Source organism: Ipomoea triloba, chromosome 6 (assembly GCF_003576645.1).
Source record: "Ipomoea triloba cultivar NCNSP0323 chromosome 6, ASM357664v1".
In the NCBI taxonomy this organism is placed as follows: domain Eukaryota; kingdom Viridiplantae; phylum Streptophyta; class Magnoliopsida; order Solanales; family Convolvulaceae; genus Ipomoea; species Ipomoea triloba.
Genome location: NC_044921.1, coordinates 23,857,542 through 23,874,279, shown reverse-complemented (window position 1 = coordinate 23,874,279; position 16,738 = coordinate 23,857,542). Strand labels below are relative to the sequence as shown.

Here is a 16,738-nt window from a genome sequence, read left to right as displayed (position 1 = left end):
GTAATTATACCAAACAAAAAAGAGGGGAGTTAATGGGGGGAGAAAAGAAGCAATCAATGCAAACATGCATGGAAAACGGATTGACCAAATGACCACGCAGTAAACGAGTTTCCTGCCCTTCAACTTTATTTGCTTCTCCTTCTTCTTCTTCTTCTTCTTTCTCTACTGTTCACCCATTATTAGTCCTCTGGGTAGTTGCAGCGGTTTTAATTTTGCAGTGTTTATTTCGGCGAGATTCTCATTTTTTAAAAAATCTTTGGGTGTTGGATTTCTGTCATTTTTTGGTTTTTTTCAGTCTATTTCGTGGGTTGGCAAATTTGAATTTGCATTGCCAATTCTTGACCTTTTTTTCGCACTGGGTATCATATGACAGCTTTAGTTTTCTTTTTTTGGTTTGGTTCTTTTCTGTACTCATCTCTTCTGTTTAATGATGGTGAGATGAAGATAATGGGTTCATTGATCCTTGGCATCTTCTGAAACTCTTGCCAGTCTCAGCTATTAAAAAGAAAAAGAAAAAAAATTCAATTCTTGAAATTTTACTGTGGAGTGGCTCAAGATTGGTGCTTTATTGGATGGCTTTGAATCTGCGGCTGGAATCTTTGATGGGGTAGAGACATTGGGGATTCTTTGGACTTTGAATTGTGGGGAGGCTAAAGCTAGGGTTTTGGTGTCTTTAATGGCAAAGGTTTGTTCCAAATCAGATGTCTTTGCTTGTCTTTACCTTTTGTGCTCTTTTAGACCAAGTCTTGATGGGGAATTTTGATTTGGTCATATTTCAGGTTTGAAAACAAGCTGTGAAGACAAGAAAGGAAGCACCATTGAGAAATTCAAATTTCAAATGCATCTTTCACTATGGAAACCCCTGTCCAATTGTGCAGCCATAATCTTGGACAGGAAGAAGATGAGGAAAGGGGATGATTCAGGCTCAGCTCAGCTCTCAAAGGCAAGGCCTTCAATTCTGAGGCAATTGCAGGAGGCCAGAATCAGGGAGGCTCTTGAAGATGCCTCTGAGAATGGGTCACTGGCAAAATCACAGGACATTGATGAAGAGCCATCAGAGAATGGCAACTTTGGGAGGTCAAGGTCTCTGGCTAGGCTGAATGCTCAGAAGGAATTCTTGCGAGCCACTGCGCTTGCAGCGGACAGGACCTTCTGCACTGAAGAAGCCATTCCTGATTATCAAGAAGCTTTCAATAAGTTTCTGATTATGTACCCCAAGTTCCAGTCTTCAGAAAGGATTGATCAGCTGAGATTGAATGAGTACAGTCACCTCTCTGATTCTGATGCTAAGGTATGCCTTGATTACTGCGGCTTTGGGTTGTTTTCGTATTATCAAACTGTTCATTTCTGGAATACATCTGCATTTGGCTTAAAAGAAATTACTGCAAATCTGAACAATCAAGCCTTACATGGAGGTGCTGAAGAGGGCACTGTGGAGCATGATATTAAAGTAAGGATTATGGATTATTTGCACATTCCTGAAAATGAGTATGCTCTGGTGTTTACTGTTAGTAGAGGTTCTGCATTTAAATTGCTTGCTGAATTTTACCCTTTCCACACAAACAAGAGGTTGTTGACTATGTTTGATCACGAGAGCCAATCCGTGAATTGGATGGCGCAATGCGCCAAAGAGAAAGGCGCCAAGGTTGGCAGTGCCTGGTTCAAATGGCCATCGTTGAAGCCTTGCTCTAGGGAGCTGAGGAAGCAGATATCGGTCAAGAAAAAGAGAAAAAAGGTTTCTGCAGTTGGGCTTTTTGCTTTTCCTGTCCAGTCTAGGGTTACGGGTGCTAAGTATTCTTACCAGTGGATGGCATTGGCACAGCAACACAATTGGCATGTGCTGCTGGATGCTGGTTCATTAGGTCCCAAGGACATGGATTCGCTTGGTTTGTCCCTTTTTAGGCCAGATTTCATAATCACGTCGTTTTATAAGATCTTTGGTTCTGACCCTAGTGGGTTTGGGTGCCTTCTGATTAAGAAATCTGTTATGACAGCCCTACAGAACCAGCCTGGCCGTACTGGAACTGGTATGGTTAGGATTGTTCCCGAGTTTCCTCAATACCTAGACGATTCTTTAGATTGTTTGGATGGATTGGTGGAATTTGAAGAAGGAACAGATAACGGGAATGATGAATTGGTGATTGGAAAACCCAGAGGCTCTCAATTACCTGCATTTTCTGGTGTTTTCACGTCCTCACAGGTGAGAGACGTGTTTGATACTGAGATGGACCTAGATAATATCTCAGACCGGGATGGGGCAAGCACTATATATGAGGAAGCCGATAGCATTTCAATTGGGGAAGCCATGAGAAGTCCCATCTTCAGTGAGGACGGGTTATCTGATTACTCATGCTGGATCGATTTAGGTCAGAGTCCACACCACTCCGATCTTTCTGGCCAATTGACCAAAGAGAAATCGTTAGCACCTTTAACTCAGTCATGGTTTTCAATCAGGGAAGAAAATAAGCCATTCTCTCCGAAGGTGGGATCAAAAGTTTCTCAGAACAAAGTATACGAACCTATGATTTCTTTTGACACGGCTGTCTTGTCAATGTCACAAGAACCAGATTTTGTCAGGGAGACCTCTCGTGAACCATATCTGACAATGCAAAAAGATGTTGGTGGCAAAGACATTCAAGAAGAAATTGAAATTGTTGAAGAATTAAGCAGAGGTTCAGAGAGTAGCTCTATCTCGAATGGATTGCGAATCAATCATGTTCCCGGAGGCTTTCAGCATTTTGATCCCGAAATCTGTCAAGGAATAAAAGAAAATTGCATAAGGAGAGAGACCGAATGTGATTTCAGATTATTAGGAGGAAGGGAACAAAGTAGACAAGGCGGTGGCAGGTTTTTCGGTTTGGAGGATGGTGGCCAAGCAGCAAGCCTCGGCTATAGAGAATCTTTTACCTTGAATAAGAACAGAGAAGGAAGATCACAGCACTTCCTTCGATCCGATGAAGCTTTGATGACTGGCCATGATGATGGCGATTTTATTGTCGATGGAGAATATGGTGACGGGCAAGACTGGCAGAGGAGGGAGCCCGAGATAACCTGCCGCCATCTTGATCATGTTGATATGTTGGGCCTAAACAAAACAACTCTCCGACTAAGGTATCTGATCAACTGGCTCGTTACTTCACTGTTGCAGCTTCACTTCCCGAGTTCTGACAAGGCCATAGGAGCGCCTCTCGTGCAGATATATGGCCCTAAGATAAAGTACGAAAGGGGTGCATCAGTGGCTTTTAATGTGAGAGACAGCAGTAAAGGAGGCCTAATTCATCCCGAAACTGTTCAGAAGTTGGCTGAGAGACACGGGGTATCTCTTGGCGTCGGTATCCTCAGTCACATTCAAGTGGTTGATAGCTCAAAACAGCGCCATAGAAGTCGATGCCCCGAAGATATAGCCCTATGCAAACCAATGTCCAGCGGTTGCCATGACAACAAGAACCAACTCTTCCGGATAGAGGTGGTTACAGCATCACTTAGTTTCTTGACCAACTTTGAAGACGTTTATAGAATGTGGGCGTTCGTGGCCAAGTTTTTGAACCCCGTTTTCATAGAAGCAGACAGACAATCAGCAGATTCAGAAGATTTTCAAGAGACGTAATGTAGATCGAGAGTCTGGCAATTCAAAGTGGATGGTGCTCATCTGGTGTATGTATTCTTCAGATTCTTATTTTTACTTCTTCAAGATTTCGTTTTGCATCCTCGACTTGTTTCAGGAATTCTTTTGATATACTTACTCTGCTACTTGTGAGTGGAAATTGTGAGAACTATATACTAAAGCTTGAGTTTTTGTGATTCTTCTTAGCTGTGTTTGTTTCTTGTACACCTTTTTGTGTGATGTCCTACACCAAACCTAACAACTTTTGGTTACTTATACAATGGAAATGGGTAGATCAGTCTCTTTTGCATATTTGTGTTTGAGACTCGAGTTTCGATCAAACTCATTATGATTCTTTAATATTATTTTTTTATGTTACAAGTCTTGATCAAACTTATTATGATTCTTTAATACGGAGTATTTTTTATGGAAGTAACATCGGGAGTCTAGGGCCTTTTATCTACATTGAATCAATCTTTCTCTCTAGATCTTAGATCTCTCTTACTCTCTCTTTGGACACCTAAAGAAAACGAAATGGAGAGGGCAAGAGATGCCAAAGATAGTAATGCTAGATTTCGAGATGAAAAACATCAAGATCAAGTTATTGATCTTGGGCCTATTATATAAAATGCATGAAACTTTACAAAGATTAATGGCCTGTTTGGTTGGACATAGTTTGGGGGGAATTGCAATTCATTGAATTGTAATTAAGTGAATTTCTAAACTACAGTCTTTGGATTCCCTCCAAATGATGAATTGCAATTCATGGGGTACCCCCCATGAATTGCAATTCGGTGGAGAGGAGGGGCAATTTGTTGGTGTAAAGACAATTTTGCCCCTCCTCCCATACCCTTTGTCTATTTTTTTTTTTTTCCTTTTTTTCTTCTTTTTTTTTTAAAAAAATTTGAAAGAATTATTATTATTATTATTATTATTTGAATGAACTATTATTATTATACTTTTTGTTGAATGAATTATTATTATTATTATTATTATTACTAGTACTACTATTACTACTACAACATCTACCACAACATAAGAGCATTTTAGTCATTTTATCGCTTCTTATCTTTCAATTCTCTGTACCCCTATTTCTGCATACCAAACACTGTAATTTCAATTTCTACTTTATTCATTGAATTGCAATTCCTAAAGTTTATTCATAATCCTAAAGTTTTTGTATACCAAATCTCATATATCTCTCTTACTCTCCACTCTCTAGATCTTAGATTTGTCTCTTACTTTTCCAATCTCTTTGCTTTCTTGATCTCAAATCTCTAACTTTCTCGATCTCCCACATCTCCCCTCTTCATATCTCTGTTCTTTCTTACTCTCCCTTACTCTCACCTCTCCATATATACCTATGATCTCTCTTACTATCTCGATCTCTCCCCTATCATCTTTTCAAATCTCAAATCTTTTTTACTCTCTCGATCTCTTCATTCCCTCGCCCCTCTTACTCTCTCCTCTCCCTTCTCCAAATCTCAAATCTGTTTTACTCTCTCGATCCCTCCCCTCTCTAGATCTCAAATTTCACTTAATCTTTCAATCTCTCCCTTCTCAAATCTCAAATCTCTCTTACTAGTTCAATCTCTCCGCTTTTCGGATCTTAGATCTCTCTTACTCTCTTGCTTTGGACACCTAAAGGGAACGAGATGAAGTGGAGTGCAAGAAACGCCAACAATAGTGACACTGGATTTCGAGACAAAAAATGTCAAGATCGAGTTACTAGTAAAATTTTAAATTTGAGTGAGGCGGCATTTGTTACTTTTCCAGTGAGGCGGCATTATAATTATTATTCAATATATAGAGAACACAGATTCATACTAAAACCTTCATCTGGTATTAGAGCAATATAGTGAAAATTGATTCCCTTGTTTTTTTTCCAATTTATACTAAGGGCCTGTTTGGTTCGCGAAAAATATTTGATGGGAAGTGGAAGTGAAATTCCATGAAAAAGTAGTTACCATGAAGATGAATTATGTTGTTTGGTTGGTGGAAAAGGAGTTAATGGGAATATGAATTCTATTGTTTGGTTGGATTTAAAATGATAAGGAATAATATGTAAAAAGACTTATATGCCCTTATTATTATTATTATTATTATTATTATTATTATTAAATACCTAAAGTCTAAACCTGAAAATCCACAATTCCACAACTCTTATTGTTATTTCAGGTTTTGGGCCCAATAATAATAATAAAATTAGGTTTTCTTCCTTTTCACTCATTCTCCTCATCTCCCGTGTGTGGTCAAAGCAGCGGATCTGAAACGGAGGCAACCAGAGACTAGAGGGCGTCACGGCTAGGCGGAGGGGCGACTCGCGACTAGCGGAGGCGAGGCGGAGGCTAGGCGCAGGCGCAGATCTGTAACGAAGGCTGGCTCTTGATTCTGGGGTCACCAGGAAGAAAAAGAAGAAACCAGAGGAAGAAAAAGAAGAAATCGGAGGAGGAAGAACACAGGCAAGGGTAAAATAGTCTTCCCAAATAAATTTTTCTTCCCATCCACTCCGAAAAACAAAATCCGAGCTTCTACCAAAAAATTTCTTTTTCCTCAAAAATGAGGAACTCATTTTCCATTGGAAAATGAGTTCCAATGAACCAAATGCAGGAACTATGCATTTTCCATGATAAGTTCCACTGAGGCTCGAACCCACTCCCATCATCTATGTGGAAGTGTGAACCGAGACACCGGGTGCCATTAGACCACAAGGTCTTTGGCAATATCATTTTTCTTTTGTTATTATAATTGATAATTAATAAATATTCCAATAGAATCTCAATTATAGAACTTCAATTATGAAATTTGATTTTGAGAACTTATTTTGAGTAGCGTTTCAGCCTTATTTTATTTTATTTTATTTTATGAATCGCTTAACCTTTTTCAAGGTTTGATGCCCTTATTTATACAAGGTGGGGTGGGGGGAGGAGTTGATCCTCATATGTCAACCCTAAACTACCATAAATATACGTGATTTCTTACCTTATTGCACTTGATTCGACTCCTGAAGAATTTTGATTCTCTTTCCTTATTGTACCCGCGAAATCCGCTCCGGGTCTTCGCCGCCTTAGGAAGCTTCCTAATCCACCTCCCCGAGCCCCTCTATGCATTGACTGTCCGGCTTATTCGGCTTTTCTATTTGTCTTGTTGGAGTCGGGCTTCCGACTTTCTCCCTTTACACCAACTCGGGCTCGTCTCTTCTACTCTCGTGGTTCTCTCCAAGTCACTGTCCACCGTGATTCTCGCTCGGTAATCGACGAGTCTGACTTTTCCTTATCGACTTCCTTGGCCTTGTATTCTTCTCATTTTTTATTCGCCTTCCCCTCGGAGTCTTTCCACTCCAATTTCTCCTAATCAATAATCTCTTCCACTCATTCACCCATGGGTCGACCACTCCTCCTGCAGACCTACTCCTTCTTTCTCCCTTTTTCTCCTCTTCATGTAATCTCTTCCACTCATTCATCCATGGGTGTTGGTCGACCTCCAATCGGCCAACCCGCTCCGCATCCGAACCGTCTCCCACTTTTAGTCGGTCTCCGTTAGGTCTGACCTTGCCATCTTAAGTCATCACATATGTCGGCTGCCTTCTCCTTCCGAATATCTAACTTCTCTTCACCCATCACCTTCTATACAAAAACAATTTCATTTTACATCCTTTCTCAAAACCCATTCATTATTTATCTTTAATTTTGGTATTTCTTTATTTCAGATTAGCAGAAGAATGGGAGATGATTGTAAGAATTGGCAGGAAAGAGCGAAAAATACGTACTGGTCTAATTTTAAAACAATTTGTTTCTTACAGATTCTCTCAGAAGGTTTCAATGAGCAGCTTGTAAGTCCAAATTATAATATTTTCTTAGCTTTCTCCAAAATTAGTAAAAACTTTTTGTGGAAACTTCTTATCAAACATGCATGCATTCTGTTTATTATCTTAATTAGTTATTTTTAGTTTATTATTGTACCATGTTTACTATGGTGTTGCTCCTTTGTCTATTCTTGCAGGTTGTTCCTGAGAAGTTTGTTAACAAACTGAGAGGGAAGTTAGAAAGTTCTGTTGCACTTATAGGTCCTAGTGGTGCAATATGGAATGTCGGACTAACAGCACGGGGAGAGGAGTTGTACTTTGATCATGGGTGGAAAGAGTTTGTTGAAGAACATTCCCTCCGGGAAAATGACATTTTACTATTTAAATACAAAAGAAGTTCACAACTTAAGGTGAAAATATTTGATCGCGAGAGCCAATGTGAAAATGAATATTCATATTTTGTAAGAAAATGTGAACACCGAATGCATAGTAGTGGAGGTAATAAGACCGAGAGTAACCCTACTCTCGCTCTAGCTGTCGTTCCCCCTCCAGCTCCAACTCCAACTCCAGTTCCAACTCCAACTCCAACTCCAACTCCAACTCCAACTCCAGCTCCAGCTCCAGTTCCAACTACAACTACTAGCCATCATGAGACAAGTAGCGGATCCTCATCAGTTATATTCGTTGGAGCCACAATGTGGTCACCTCCTTCAGAGAGAATTACACAGCGGCAAGCATCTGGCGAACAAGCTACTCCACCAAAGAGGAAGAGAAGTAATTATTCTTTCTGTCTTAATTAACTTAAAGTATCCATAACTTTTATATAGAAAATGCCCACATTTTACATTTTTTGAATGCTAGTTGATGGATATATTAGAAATTAGACGAGAACAAATTGAACTAGTGGTGCGAATCAAGAGTGATGTGGATGGACTCGAGGCCCGAGGTAAAGCCCTGTGCTCAACCCGAGTGGCCTAAGCCCAACCCATGCTTAGGCCTCGGCCGAGGTGCTCGACCCACCTAGGCCGGTTGGTGCTCGACTGCGTGCCAAGGGGGTTCTAGGTGCGGTCCAATTTTGTTGTAAATACCTCTTTTTTTTGCAGGGCGGGTAGGAGGCTAGCTAGTATAAAACCTAGTCCCTTGTCTTGTTAAGACATCATGGACTATTGTAAGAGCATTACAACGCATTAATATAAGATTATCTCGGTGATACATATATTCTCTATGTCTTTTCATAATATTATTCATTCACTTGTCTAATCCTTTAATCTTGTTAATTCGGACTCTCCCGGTTAATTAAATCCTATCACTAGCACTGCGAGGTGAACGTAGCACTGCTACCTCATCACGCTCTCTGCTGAAATCAAACAGGAGGCCTGTGACGGAAGAGGAGAAACGCAAGGCCATACAAATGGCAAATGCAGCAGTTTCCCCTACCGGTTTCACAGTAAAAATGGCTCCTGGCTATGTGTACAGGAGATTCGAGATGGTAATAATCAAACTTCTGCTAAACCTTCCAAAACCCTTCATTGATCATTATATTGCAGCCTATTCAATATTATATTTTTCAATATATATATATATATATATGCAGACTATCCCTGGTGATTGGGCGAAGGCATATCTTCCTGCAATTAAGAGAAACTTTGATTTGCCTCTGCGTGTTAAGGATAAAACATGGATAGCCAGATGCTACCAGAGAACAAATTTTGGGCGCAGAACTATACTGTCTGGCAAGGGCTATCGAAGCTTCGTCCTTGAAAACCAAATTGAAGAATTTGATGTGTGTGTCTTCGAGATGGAGCGTAAAGATGATAGTGGTAAAGATATTTCTTTCAACGTCAGCATCTTCCGAGTTGTGGAGGATGCCATTCCACCTTCTCTGGTTCGCCCATCTTGATCTTCAAACTAATCCCAGCCATGTCTTCTGTTATGTTGATTTTTAAACTCTGTTCTGTAGAACTTGACTTAGTTTAAGTTACAGATAATTATAACTCTTATTGGATGACACCATCAAACATTTTAGTTTATTATGTCTTTTTTTTACTTATGGACTTATTCAAAAGTTAATTTTATTAAACATTTTAATTTCAATCCGTTAGCTTATTAATAAAAATAATAAATCAATATGGATGTTCTGTTCAACTAATACAAGCTCAACTAGCACATGCTTCGCAAGTGCTTGGTAGGCGTGCGTGTTGCGTGCTTCACACGTGCTTGATGGGCATGTTGCGTGAAACACATACTAGGCACAATGTGATGAGTTCGAAAGAGTTTGTTGAAGAACATTCCCTTCAGGAAAAATGACATTTTACTATTTAAATACAAAAGAGGTTCACAATTTAAGGTGAAAATATTGGATCGCTAGAGCCAATGTGAAAATGAATTTTCATATTTTCTAAGAAAATGTGAACACCCCAAGCATAGTAGTGGAGGTAATTAATAAGACCGAGAGTAACCCTTTCTTGTTCTAGTTGTCGCTCCCGCTACCGCTCCAGCTCCAACTCCAACTAGTAGCCATCATGAGACAAGCAGCGGATCCTCATCAGTTAGATTCGTTGGAGCCACAAAATGGTCACCTCCTTTAGAGAAAATTACACAGCAACAAGCATCTGGCGAACAAGCTTCTCCACTAAAGAGGAAGACAAGTAACTATTTTTTCTGTCTTAATTAACCTAAAGTATCCATAACTTTTATATAGAAAATGCCCACATTCTATTGGTTAAAGTTAGCAAGAAAAATAATAAATCAATATGGATGTTCTAAGTCAACTAATACAAGCTCAACTAGCACATGCTTCACAAGTGCTTGGTAGGCGTGCGTGTTGCGTGCTTCACACGTGCTTGATGGGCATGTTGCGTGCAACACATACTAGGCACAATGTGATGAGCTGGCTGACCTTTAGGTTGGGCTTTCTAGAAATGCTAACCTTGGGCCTATTGTTAAACCTAGCTTGCGCCGATTTATCCCATTTCCAAATCTCATATCTCTCTTTCATTGTATAAACTTCGATCAAGGAAAACTTCAGTTTAAGAAATTACACGCGGATAGTATTTTTCCTGATTAAAAAATAGCGCAAAATAGAGAAGCTATATTTGAGGGTCAAATGTTTTTTTAGGGTCAAATGCTTAGTAGGATAATAATAATAATAATAATAATAATAATAATAATAATAATAATAATAAGATACACATATCATCCCAATCAACACAAACTTGTTGTTAACCTATTAAAAATGCTAATTGCTCTTTTTTTCCAAGTTCATGGATGAATTTAGAGCTTATTCGAATTCGATTGCTTAATTATTATCCCTCAAATAGTTCAATGACCTTTTATATATTTTCCCAATTTTCAATCATTATTACATGGATCATGGTCTACACAGGTGTGTGGATCATAAATTAAAAGTACATTTTTAATATACTAAAAAATACATTATTTTATATATTATCAAATAATGTACATACATTGAATATACAAATAATGTATCTTTAATATATTAAAAGTATACATTATATTATTGATCCACACAGCTATGTGGATTATGATTCACACAATAATTTACCTAAAGTAACTCTAAGAGCCCCACTCCAACTCAATAAAACATGTGGAATGAGATAAATTACGATAACTCACTCAACGTCATTTTTCCTTTTATTTTTCTATCCCATGGATAACTTTAGTTGGGTGCATCCAGTAAATTTTATATATTATTTTGACCCACCAATAAAATCCCATATTTGCCACCATTAACTATTCCCTACCATCTTCCCGTTTGCTCACCTCCCTCTCCGTTAAGATCAAGAATTCTTGAACAGGTAACACCTGCGTTTTATCATTATGTAAGAATATGGAAAGTTCCTTTTGCATTATTAATATTAGGATTAGGATTAGGCCTCTTTTTTTTTTTTTTTTTTTTTTTTTTTTTTTTTGTAGAAAAACAGTTTCGTTTTACATCAGTTTTAAAAATCCATTCTTTCATCTTTAGTTTTGGTGTTTCTTTGTTTCAAGATTAGCAGAAGAATGGGAGATGACTGCAGGGGTTGTCAGAAATGGGAGGAACATATCTATTGGTCGCGTTTTCAAGCAGTTCAGTTCTTTCAGATTCTCTCCGGATGTTACAATGAGAAGCTTGTAAGTCCAAATTACAGTGTTTTCTTTTGCCAAAACTAGTAAATGCATTTTGTGGAAACTTCTGATCAGCCATGCATTTTGTTTATCTGTTAGTGTATGTTTTTAGTTTGTTGTGCTGTGTTTACTATGGTGTTGCTCCTTTGCCTGTTCTTGGGGTTTGTGTCAGGATGAGAAACCCTGCAGTCACTATCCCGAGGTGCTTACTAGGTTATCCACAATCATGTGTCATAACCAGCAAACTAGGTTAACCACAATTATGTGTAATAGCCCGCAAATCATACTGCACTAGGAAGACCATATGACTCTATTTTTTGTGTTGGCAAGAATTGAACTCGTGATTTAAATCATGCTCTACCTATTCAGTCATTCCTTTCGGGGGCTTTTTTGTTTCCATGTGTGTAGTACTAGGTGTTAGATAAGTTTTGCTAGAATATAAATGTTTGTGACACTTATTGCAAGTCACTTAATAGAGTAAATGTTGAGTTTAGTCTAATGGTCTTACGATGTAATAGTTGTGAATGCTTATAAATGTGCCTGTTGGCAAAATCTAGTAAATGTTGGTTTGATGAATTTGCAGGCTGTTCCTCAGAAATTTGTTAACAATCTGAGAGAGAAGCTAGCAGGTTGTGTTTCACTTAAAGGTCCGAGTGGTGCTATATGGAATATCGGATTGACAGCTTGTGGAGAGAAGCTGTACTTTCAACGCGGATGGAAAGAATTTGTGGAAGAACATTCCCTCCAAGAGAATGATGTGTTGATATTTAAGTATAATGGAGGTTCACAATTTGATGTTCTAATGTTTGATCAACAGAGCTGTTGCGAAAAGGAAGCTTCATATTTTATCAGAAAATGTGGGCACCAAGAGCTTATTAATGGAGGAAAGGCTAATGGAAACCCCACTCCAGAGACAAACAGCGAATCCTCAGTTGAAGTAATTAGAGCCACTAAACGGAAGAAACCTACAAAGGGCGGTGCATTGGCACAAACATCTGTCAAACAGGGTACTCAAGCAAAGAGGGGAGCTAGGAAGGGATCTATGAGTATACCCTTTTAACTAATTTGATATTTTTGCAAATAACAAGAGTGGATCTTATATAATTGATTTATATAGAAAATCCCTATGTGATTGCTCATTCCCCGTTTCTTGGATGCTAGTACTACCAGGTAAAAGCAGTAGTGCATCACGTTTTCAGCTGAAATCGAACAGAAGGCCAGTGACTGAAGAGGAGAAAGGCAACGCTATACAAATGGCATCTGCAGTAGCTTCTTGTTATGGTTTCGTGGCGATCATGACACCAGGCAATGTGTATAGGGGATTCTTTTTGGTAACGTTCTCTGCTAAATCTTCCAAACCTTTTTCCCTCTTGAACTTGCATACATGTGATTTTATTATACTCGCTCCACTTATCCGATCAGTTGAAAATGCTGCATAGCATACCAAAAAGTTCATTTTGCTGCAATGCAGACTATCCCTGCTGATTGGGCGAGGAAATATCTTCCTACAACCGAGAAAAACTTTGATTTGACTCTGCGTGTCAAAGAGAATGCGTGGACAACCAGATGTTACCAAAAACAAGGCCATGCTGTAGTGACAGGCACTGCCTATCGCAACTTTGTGCTTGAAAATAACCTTGAAGAATTCGATGTGTGCGTGTTCAGGCTGGCTAGTCGAAGTGATGATATTGTCTTCGATGTCAGTATCTTTCGAGTTGTGGAGGAGGTCGTTCCACCATCTCGAGTTACCCAAGCCGTATCTTCGAGGTGTTATAAACAGAGAAAGTGATTTCACCATATCTTCAATGGGTAAATACCCAAAGCACTGCATCTCCAGATTTGCAGACTAGAACAACAAATCATGTATTTGGTATTTTGCAGTCTGTATCCAAGTTAGAGCCTGGAAAACAGTTCTCAACTTTTCTGTAGAAGTTATATGTCTTCTTGTTGCATACTTTTTATGGGGTTGTCTTCAAATGTTTGGTTGTCTCACATTTGTGTCTTTCTGTTTGTCTCATTGTCTGTTGTTGTGCTTTGGTTAGCTTTCTTCATATCTTATTTGATTTGTGGATGCCATGCTTCATCTTATTTGTTGTTTCAAAATGAGCTAAATACACCTTAAAATGAGTAACCAAGTGACGTAAAATATGATTAAGATAACGAGTTTTCGAGTCAGTAGAACATGATTAAATCATGAATTTAATTTTTATTAACACCTTCTGAATCGGAATCCTGGCATTTACTAGTGCAAACCCTATGTAAATATTTTAATAAAATTTTGACTCATGTAATTAAAAAAAAAAACAAATTTTTTTAATCATTCTAATAAAGATTTTCTTGAAATCTACGCTTGACACCCCTAATTAACCACTTGAATCTTGTCAAAACGTATAAGGCATTTGGGGAGTTGGGTCACAACACACAATTGCTTAATTCCTCGCTAGCATCTACGGTTTTCTCTGTCTGCTCCCCTTTCTCTCTCTGTTTGATCAACAATTCTTGAACTAACAGTTGAGTTTTGTGTTAAAGTTTCAATCTTTTCCAACTGGGTTTGCATTACAACTGATTTTTATGTTTATATTTTACTTGTATCCTCTTTTTTCTCCTTTAATTTAAGTAGATAAACACCCTGCAATTTATGTATATATTGGGTTTTTTTTTATCCTTAATTTTAGGCTTTGGGAAGAATGGGAGATTCTGACTGCGGGGGTTGCAAGAAAAGGGAGGAAAATATCTACTGGTCTCACTTTCAAACGGTTCAGTTCTTTCAGATTCTCTCTGGGCACTACGATCTTCAGCTCGTAAGTTCGGATAGCAACGTTAAATTGATGAAATTTCTGGTTGGGCTTTCATTTCATGCGTGTTTTTTCTCATGTATAATGTTGTTGATGCCATATTTTGTATAATTTTCTTGATTTTAGCCCATAGATATGAAGGGTTTCATATGGTCAATAACATTTTTCTGTTCTAAATTACTACTTCTTGTTCCTTAATAGATATGATGATTCTTATTCCTTTTTAGTATCAATTATTTTGGGTTGAATAAGGAAAGCATGTTTACTCTTCAAAAAAAAAAAAAAAAAGGAAAGCATGTTAACTTAGCTATGAACTACAATTGCTGAAAAAGGGGATAGTTTTCTGCAGATTTCATCTGGATATGGTGTAGTTGGGTGGGTGACGAGAGAAACCCTGCGAGCTTCCATTAGGAGTCGAACTTGTAATCTGTTGGTTACCGAGTCAACAGCCTGACCAACTTGTTTTGGATTGCCCCCGGATATAGTGTAGTTAGTTTTATGCTATGTGGTTCGATGGGTGGAAAATGGGAGTAAAAGAAAGTGTGTGCGTAGTTAGGTTTTATCTTTGCGTATTTCTTTATGGTTGCTTTTTTTATTCTAGCTGCTCTGTAAGTCGTAATTGGTATAGATGCAGGCATGTTGTTTTGGGCATCTGATCTCGTGGTTCTGGAAGCTCTGAATTGTAATGCTAAAACGTACTAACCACTACGAATTGCAGGCTATTCCCCAAAAATTTGCTGACAATCTAAGAGAGAAGCTAGCAGATTCCGTTTCCCTTAAAGGTCCGTGTGGTGCCATATGGAATGTGGATTTGGAAGCGGATGGAGATAAGCTGTACCTTAAGTATGGTTGGAAAGAATTCGTGGAAGAACATTCTCTGCGCGAGAATGATGTCTTGGTATTTAAATATAACGGGAATTTACAGTTTGATGTCACAATGTTTGACGGGCTGACCTTATGTGAGAAAGAGGCTTCGTATTTTATTAGACATTGTGAACATAGAGAACTCACTATCCGAGCTATTACTAATGGAACCGCCACTCCAATCAGCTACCACGATGCAGCAGCCAATGAATCCTCACATGAAGAGTTCGAAGTAACTGCTAGGGAAAACCTAAGAAAGGGTTATGCATCTATTCAGCAAAGTACTCAAGCTTACGGGAGGCCAAGGAAGAGGCCTAAGAGTAAACCCTTCAACTAATACATACATATACGTGTGTGTGTGTTTTTAAATAACTTTAGTTAAAAATTAAGGACTTTTTCCCCCGAGCAACAGAAACTTTGGTTATAGAAATGAAGGGCTCATATTCAATTACAGAAATTTATCTCTTTGATAGCTCATTGTTCATGATATTGATGGGTTCGTGATTCTGGGATGATATAATACTAGGTGGAAGTGGTGGGCCATCACACGTGTATCCTCTTCAATTGAAATCAAACAGAAGGCCCGTGACTGAAGACGAGAAAGGCAAGGCTATACAGGCAGCATCAGCAGCAGCAGTCGGTGATAGCTTCACAGTGATTATGCAAGAATGCCACGTGTACAAGGGATTCTTCTTGGTACGTTTCTGCAAATCCATTCATTAAAACGCTCCGCCTGATTTAATATTTCCACATCTGTTTCCCTTCTATGCCCACTGTTTTTATATACGTAGCAGCTTACATGTCTGTTTGCGATTAGAACTTCAATTCCTGAAAGTACTTTTTACTCCCTATGATTCGAAGTAGACAATCCCGGCTGAGTGGGCAAGGAGCCATCTTCCTCGGAAAAACATCAATGTGTCTCTGCACGCAAACGAGAAGACATGGCTGGCAAAATGCTATTATAAAACTTCTAGTCATGGACTGGCGGGTTCTGGGTGGAAAAACTTTGCACTCGATAATTTTCTTGAAAAAGACGACGCCTGTGTGTTTAGCCTGGTTAGCCAAAGCGACAACGCTGTCATCTTCAACGTAAGGATTTTCCGAGTAGTGGAGGAGGTGGTTGCGCCGAATAGAGTGATTGGAACACCCTCAAGGAAAAGCATGCAGCCAACATAACACACCATATGAGCAGCTGCAAACTGGTTTCAAGTGTAATGAAAGGGAATTGCTGTTTTGTACTAACTTTAATCCAATCATGTTTTTTTTGTTCTTACATTTGAAATCTTGAAGATCATTCAAGTCTCCATGTATTTTGAGGGTAATGATGTAATTTCACACGTTTCCTTCCTTACTTAAAATGGCCCTCTAATCATTTAAAATATTTCTTGGCCTTCAGATTATGTAAAAATATTCAAAATAATCATCTAGCATTAATAAGAGAAGTGAAATTAATTAAGTTGAGAATTTAATTAAACATGAATGAATGGTAATTCCTTTAAAGCAACTATAATAGTGAGTTTTGCTCGATTTTAGGAGATTTTG

General features: G+C 38.6%; 4 protein-coding genes across 6 annotated transcripts; all 4 read left to right on the top strand.

Annotated features, from left to right (window-relative positions):
• LOC116022492 lies at positions 1-3,914 on the top strand. Its single transcript, XM_031263212.1, has 2 exons — positions 1-685; positions 780-3,914. Exon 2 carries the CDS (start codon positions 839-841, stop codon positions 3,605-3,607), a length of 2,769 nt encoding a protein of 922 aa, XP_031119072.1. The 5' UTR covers positions 1-685; positions 780-838; the 3' UTR covers positions 3,608-3,914.
• A 224-nt stretch (positions 3,915-4,138) lies between these two features.
• LOC116023701 (B3 domain-containing protein REM16-like) lies at positions 4,139-9,309 on the top strand. The gene is made up of 6 exons (XM_031264707.1): positions 4,139-4,204; positions 7,314-7,436; positions 7,607-8,183; positions 8,287-8,355; positions 8,723-8,898; positions 9,004-9,309. Exons 1-6 carry the CDS (start codon positions 4,139-4,141, stop codon positions 9,307-9,309), a joined length of 1,317 nt encoding a protein of 438 aa, XP_031120567.1.
• Positions 9,310-11,182: 1,873 nt separating this feature from the next.
• On the top strand, positions 11,183-13,608 carry LOC116023588 (B3 domain-containing protein REM16-like). Of its 2 annotated transcripts, none has more exons than XM_031264591.1 (5): positions 11,183-11,227; positions 11,421-11,543; positions 12,121-12,583; positions 12,708-12,868; positions 13,009-13,608. In XM_031264591.1, the coding sequence occupies exons 2-5, from the start codon at positions 11,433-11,435 to the stop codon at positions 13,324-13,326; spliced, it is 1,053 nt and encodes a 350-aa protein (XP_031120451.1). In that variant the 5' UTR covers positions 11,183-11,227; positions 11,421-11,432; the 3' UTR covers positions 13,327-13,608. The 2 variants fall into 2 exon arrangements, with proteins under 2 accessions (XP_031120451.1, XP_031120450.1); XM_031264590.1 differs by having other exon boundaries at positions 12,699-12,868.
• A 312-nt stretch (positions 13,609-13,920) lies between these two features.
• Positions 13,921-16,577, top strand: LOC116021779 (B3 domain-containing protein REM16-like). Of its 2 annotated transcripts, none has more exons than XM_031262254.1 (5): positions 13,921-14,047; positions 14,213-14,338; positions 15,051-15,516; positions 15,723-15,892; positions 16,061-16,577. In XM_031262254.1, the coding sequence occupies exons 2-5, from the start codon at positions 14,225-14,227 to the stop codon at positions 16,370-16,372; spliced, it is 1,062 nt and encodes a 353-aa protein (XP_031118114.1). In that variant the 5' UTR covers positions 13,921-14,047; positions 14,213-14,224; the 3' UTR covers positions 16,373-16,577. The 2 variants fall into 2 exon arrangements, with proteins under 2 accessions (XP_031118114.1, XP_031118115.1); XM_031262255.1 differs by having other exon boundaries at positions 16,058-16,150.
• Positions 16,578-16,738: the final 161 nt, after the last annotated feature.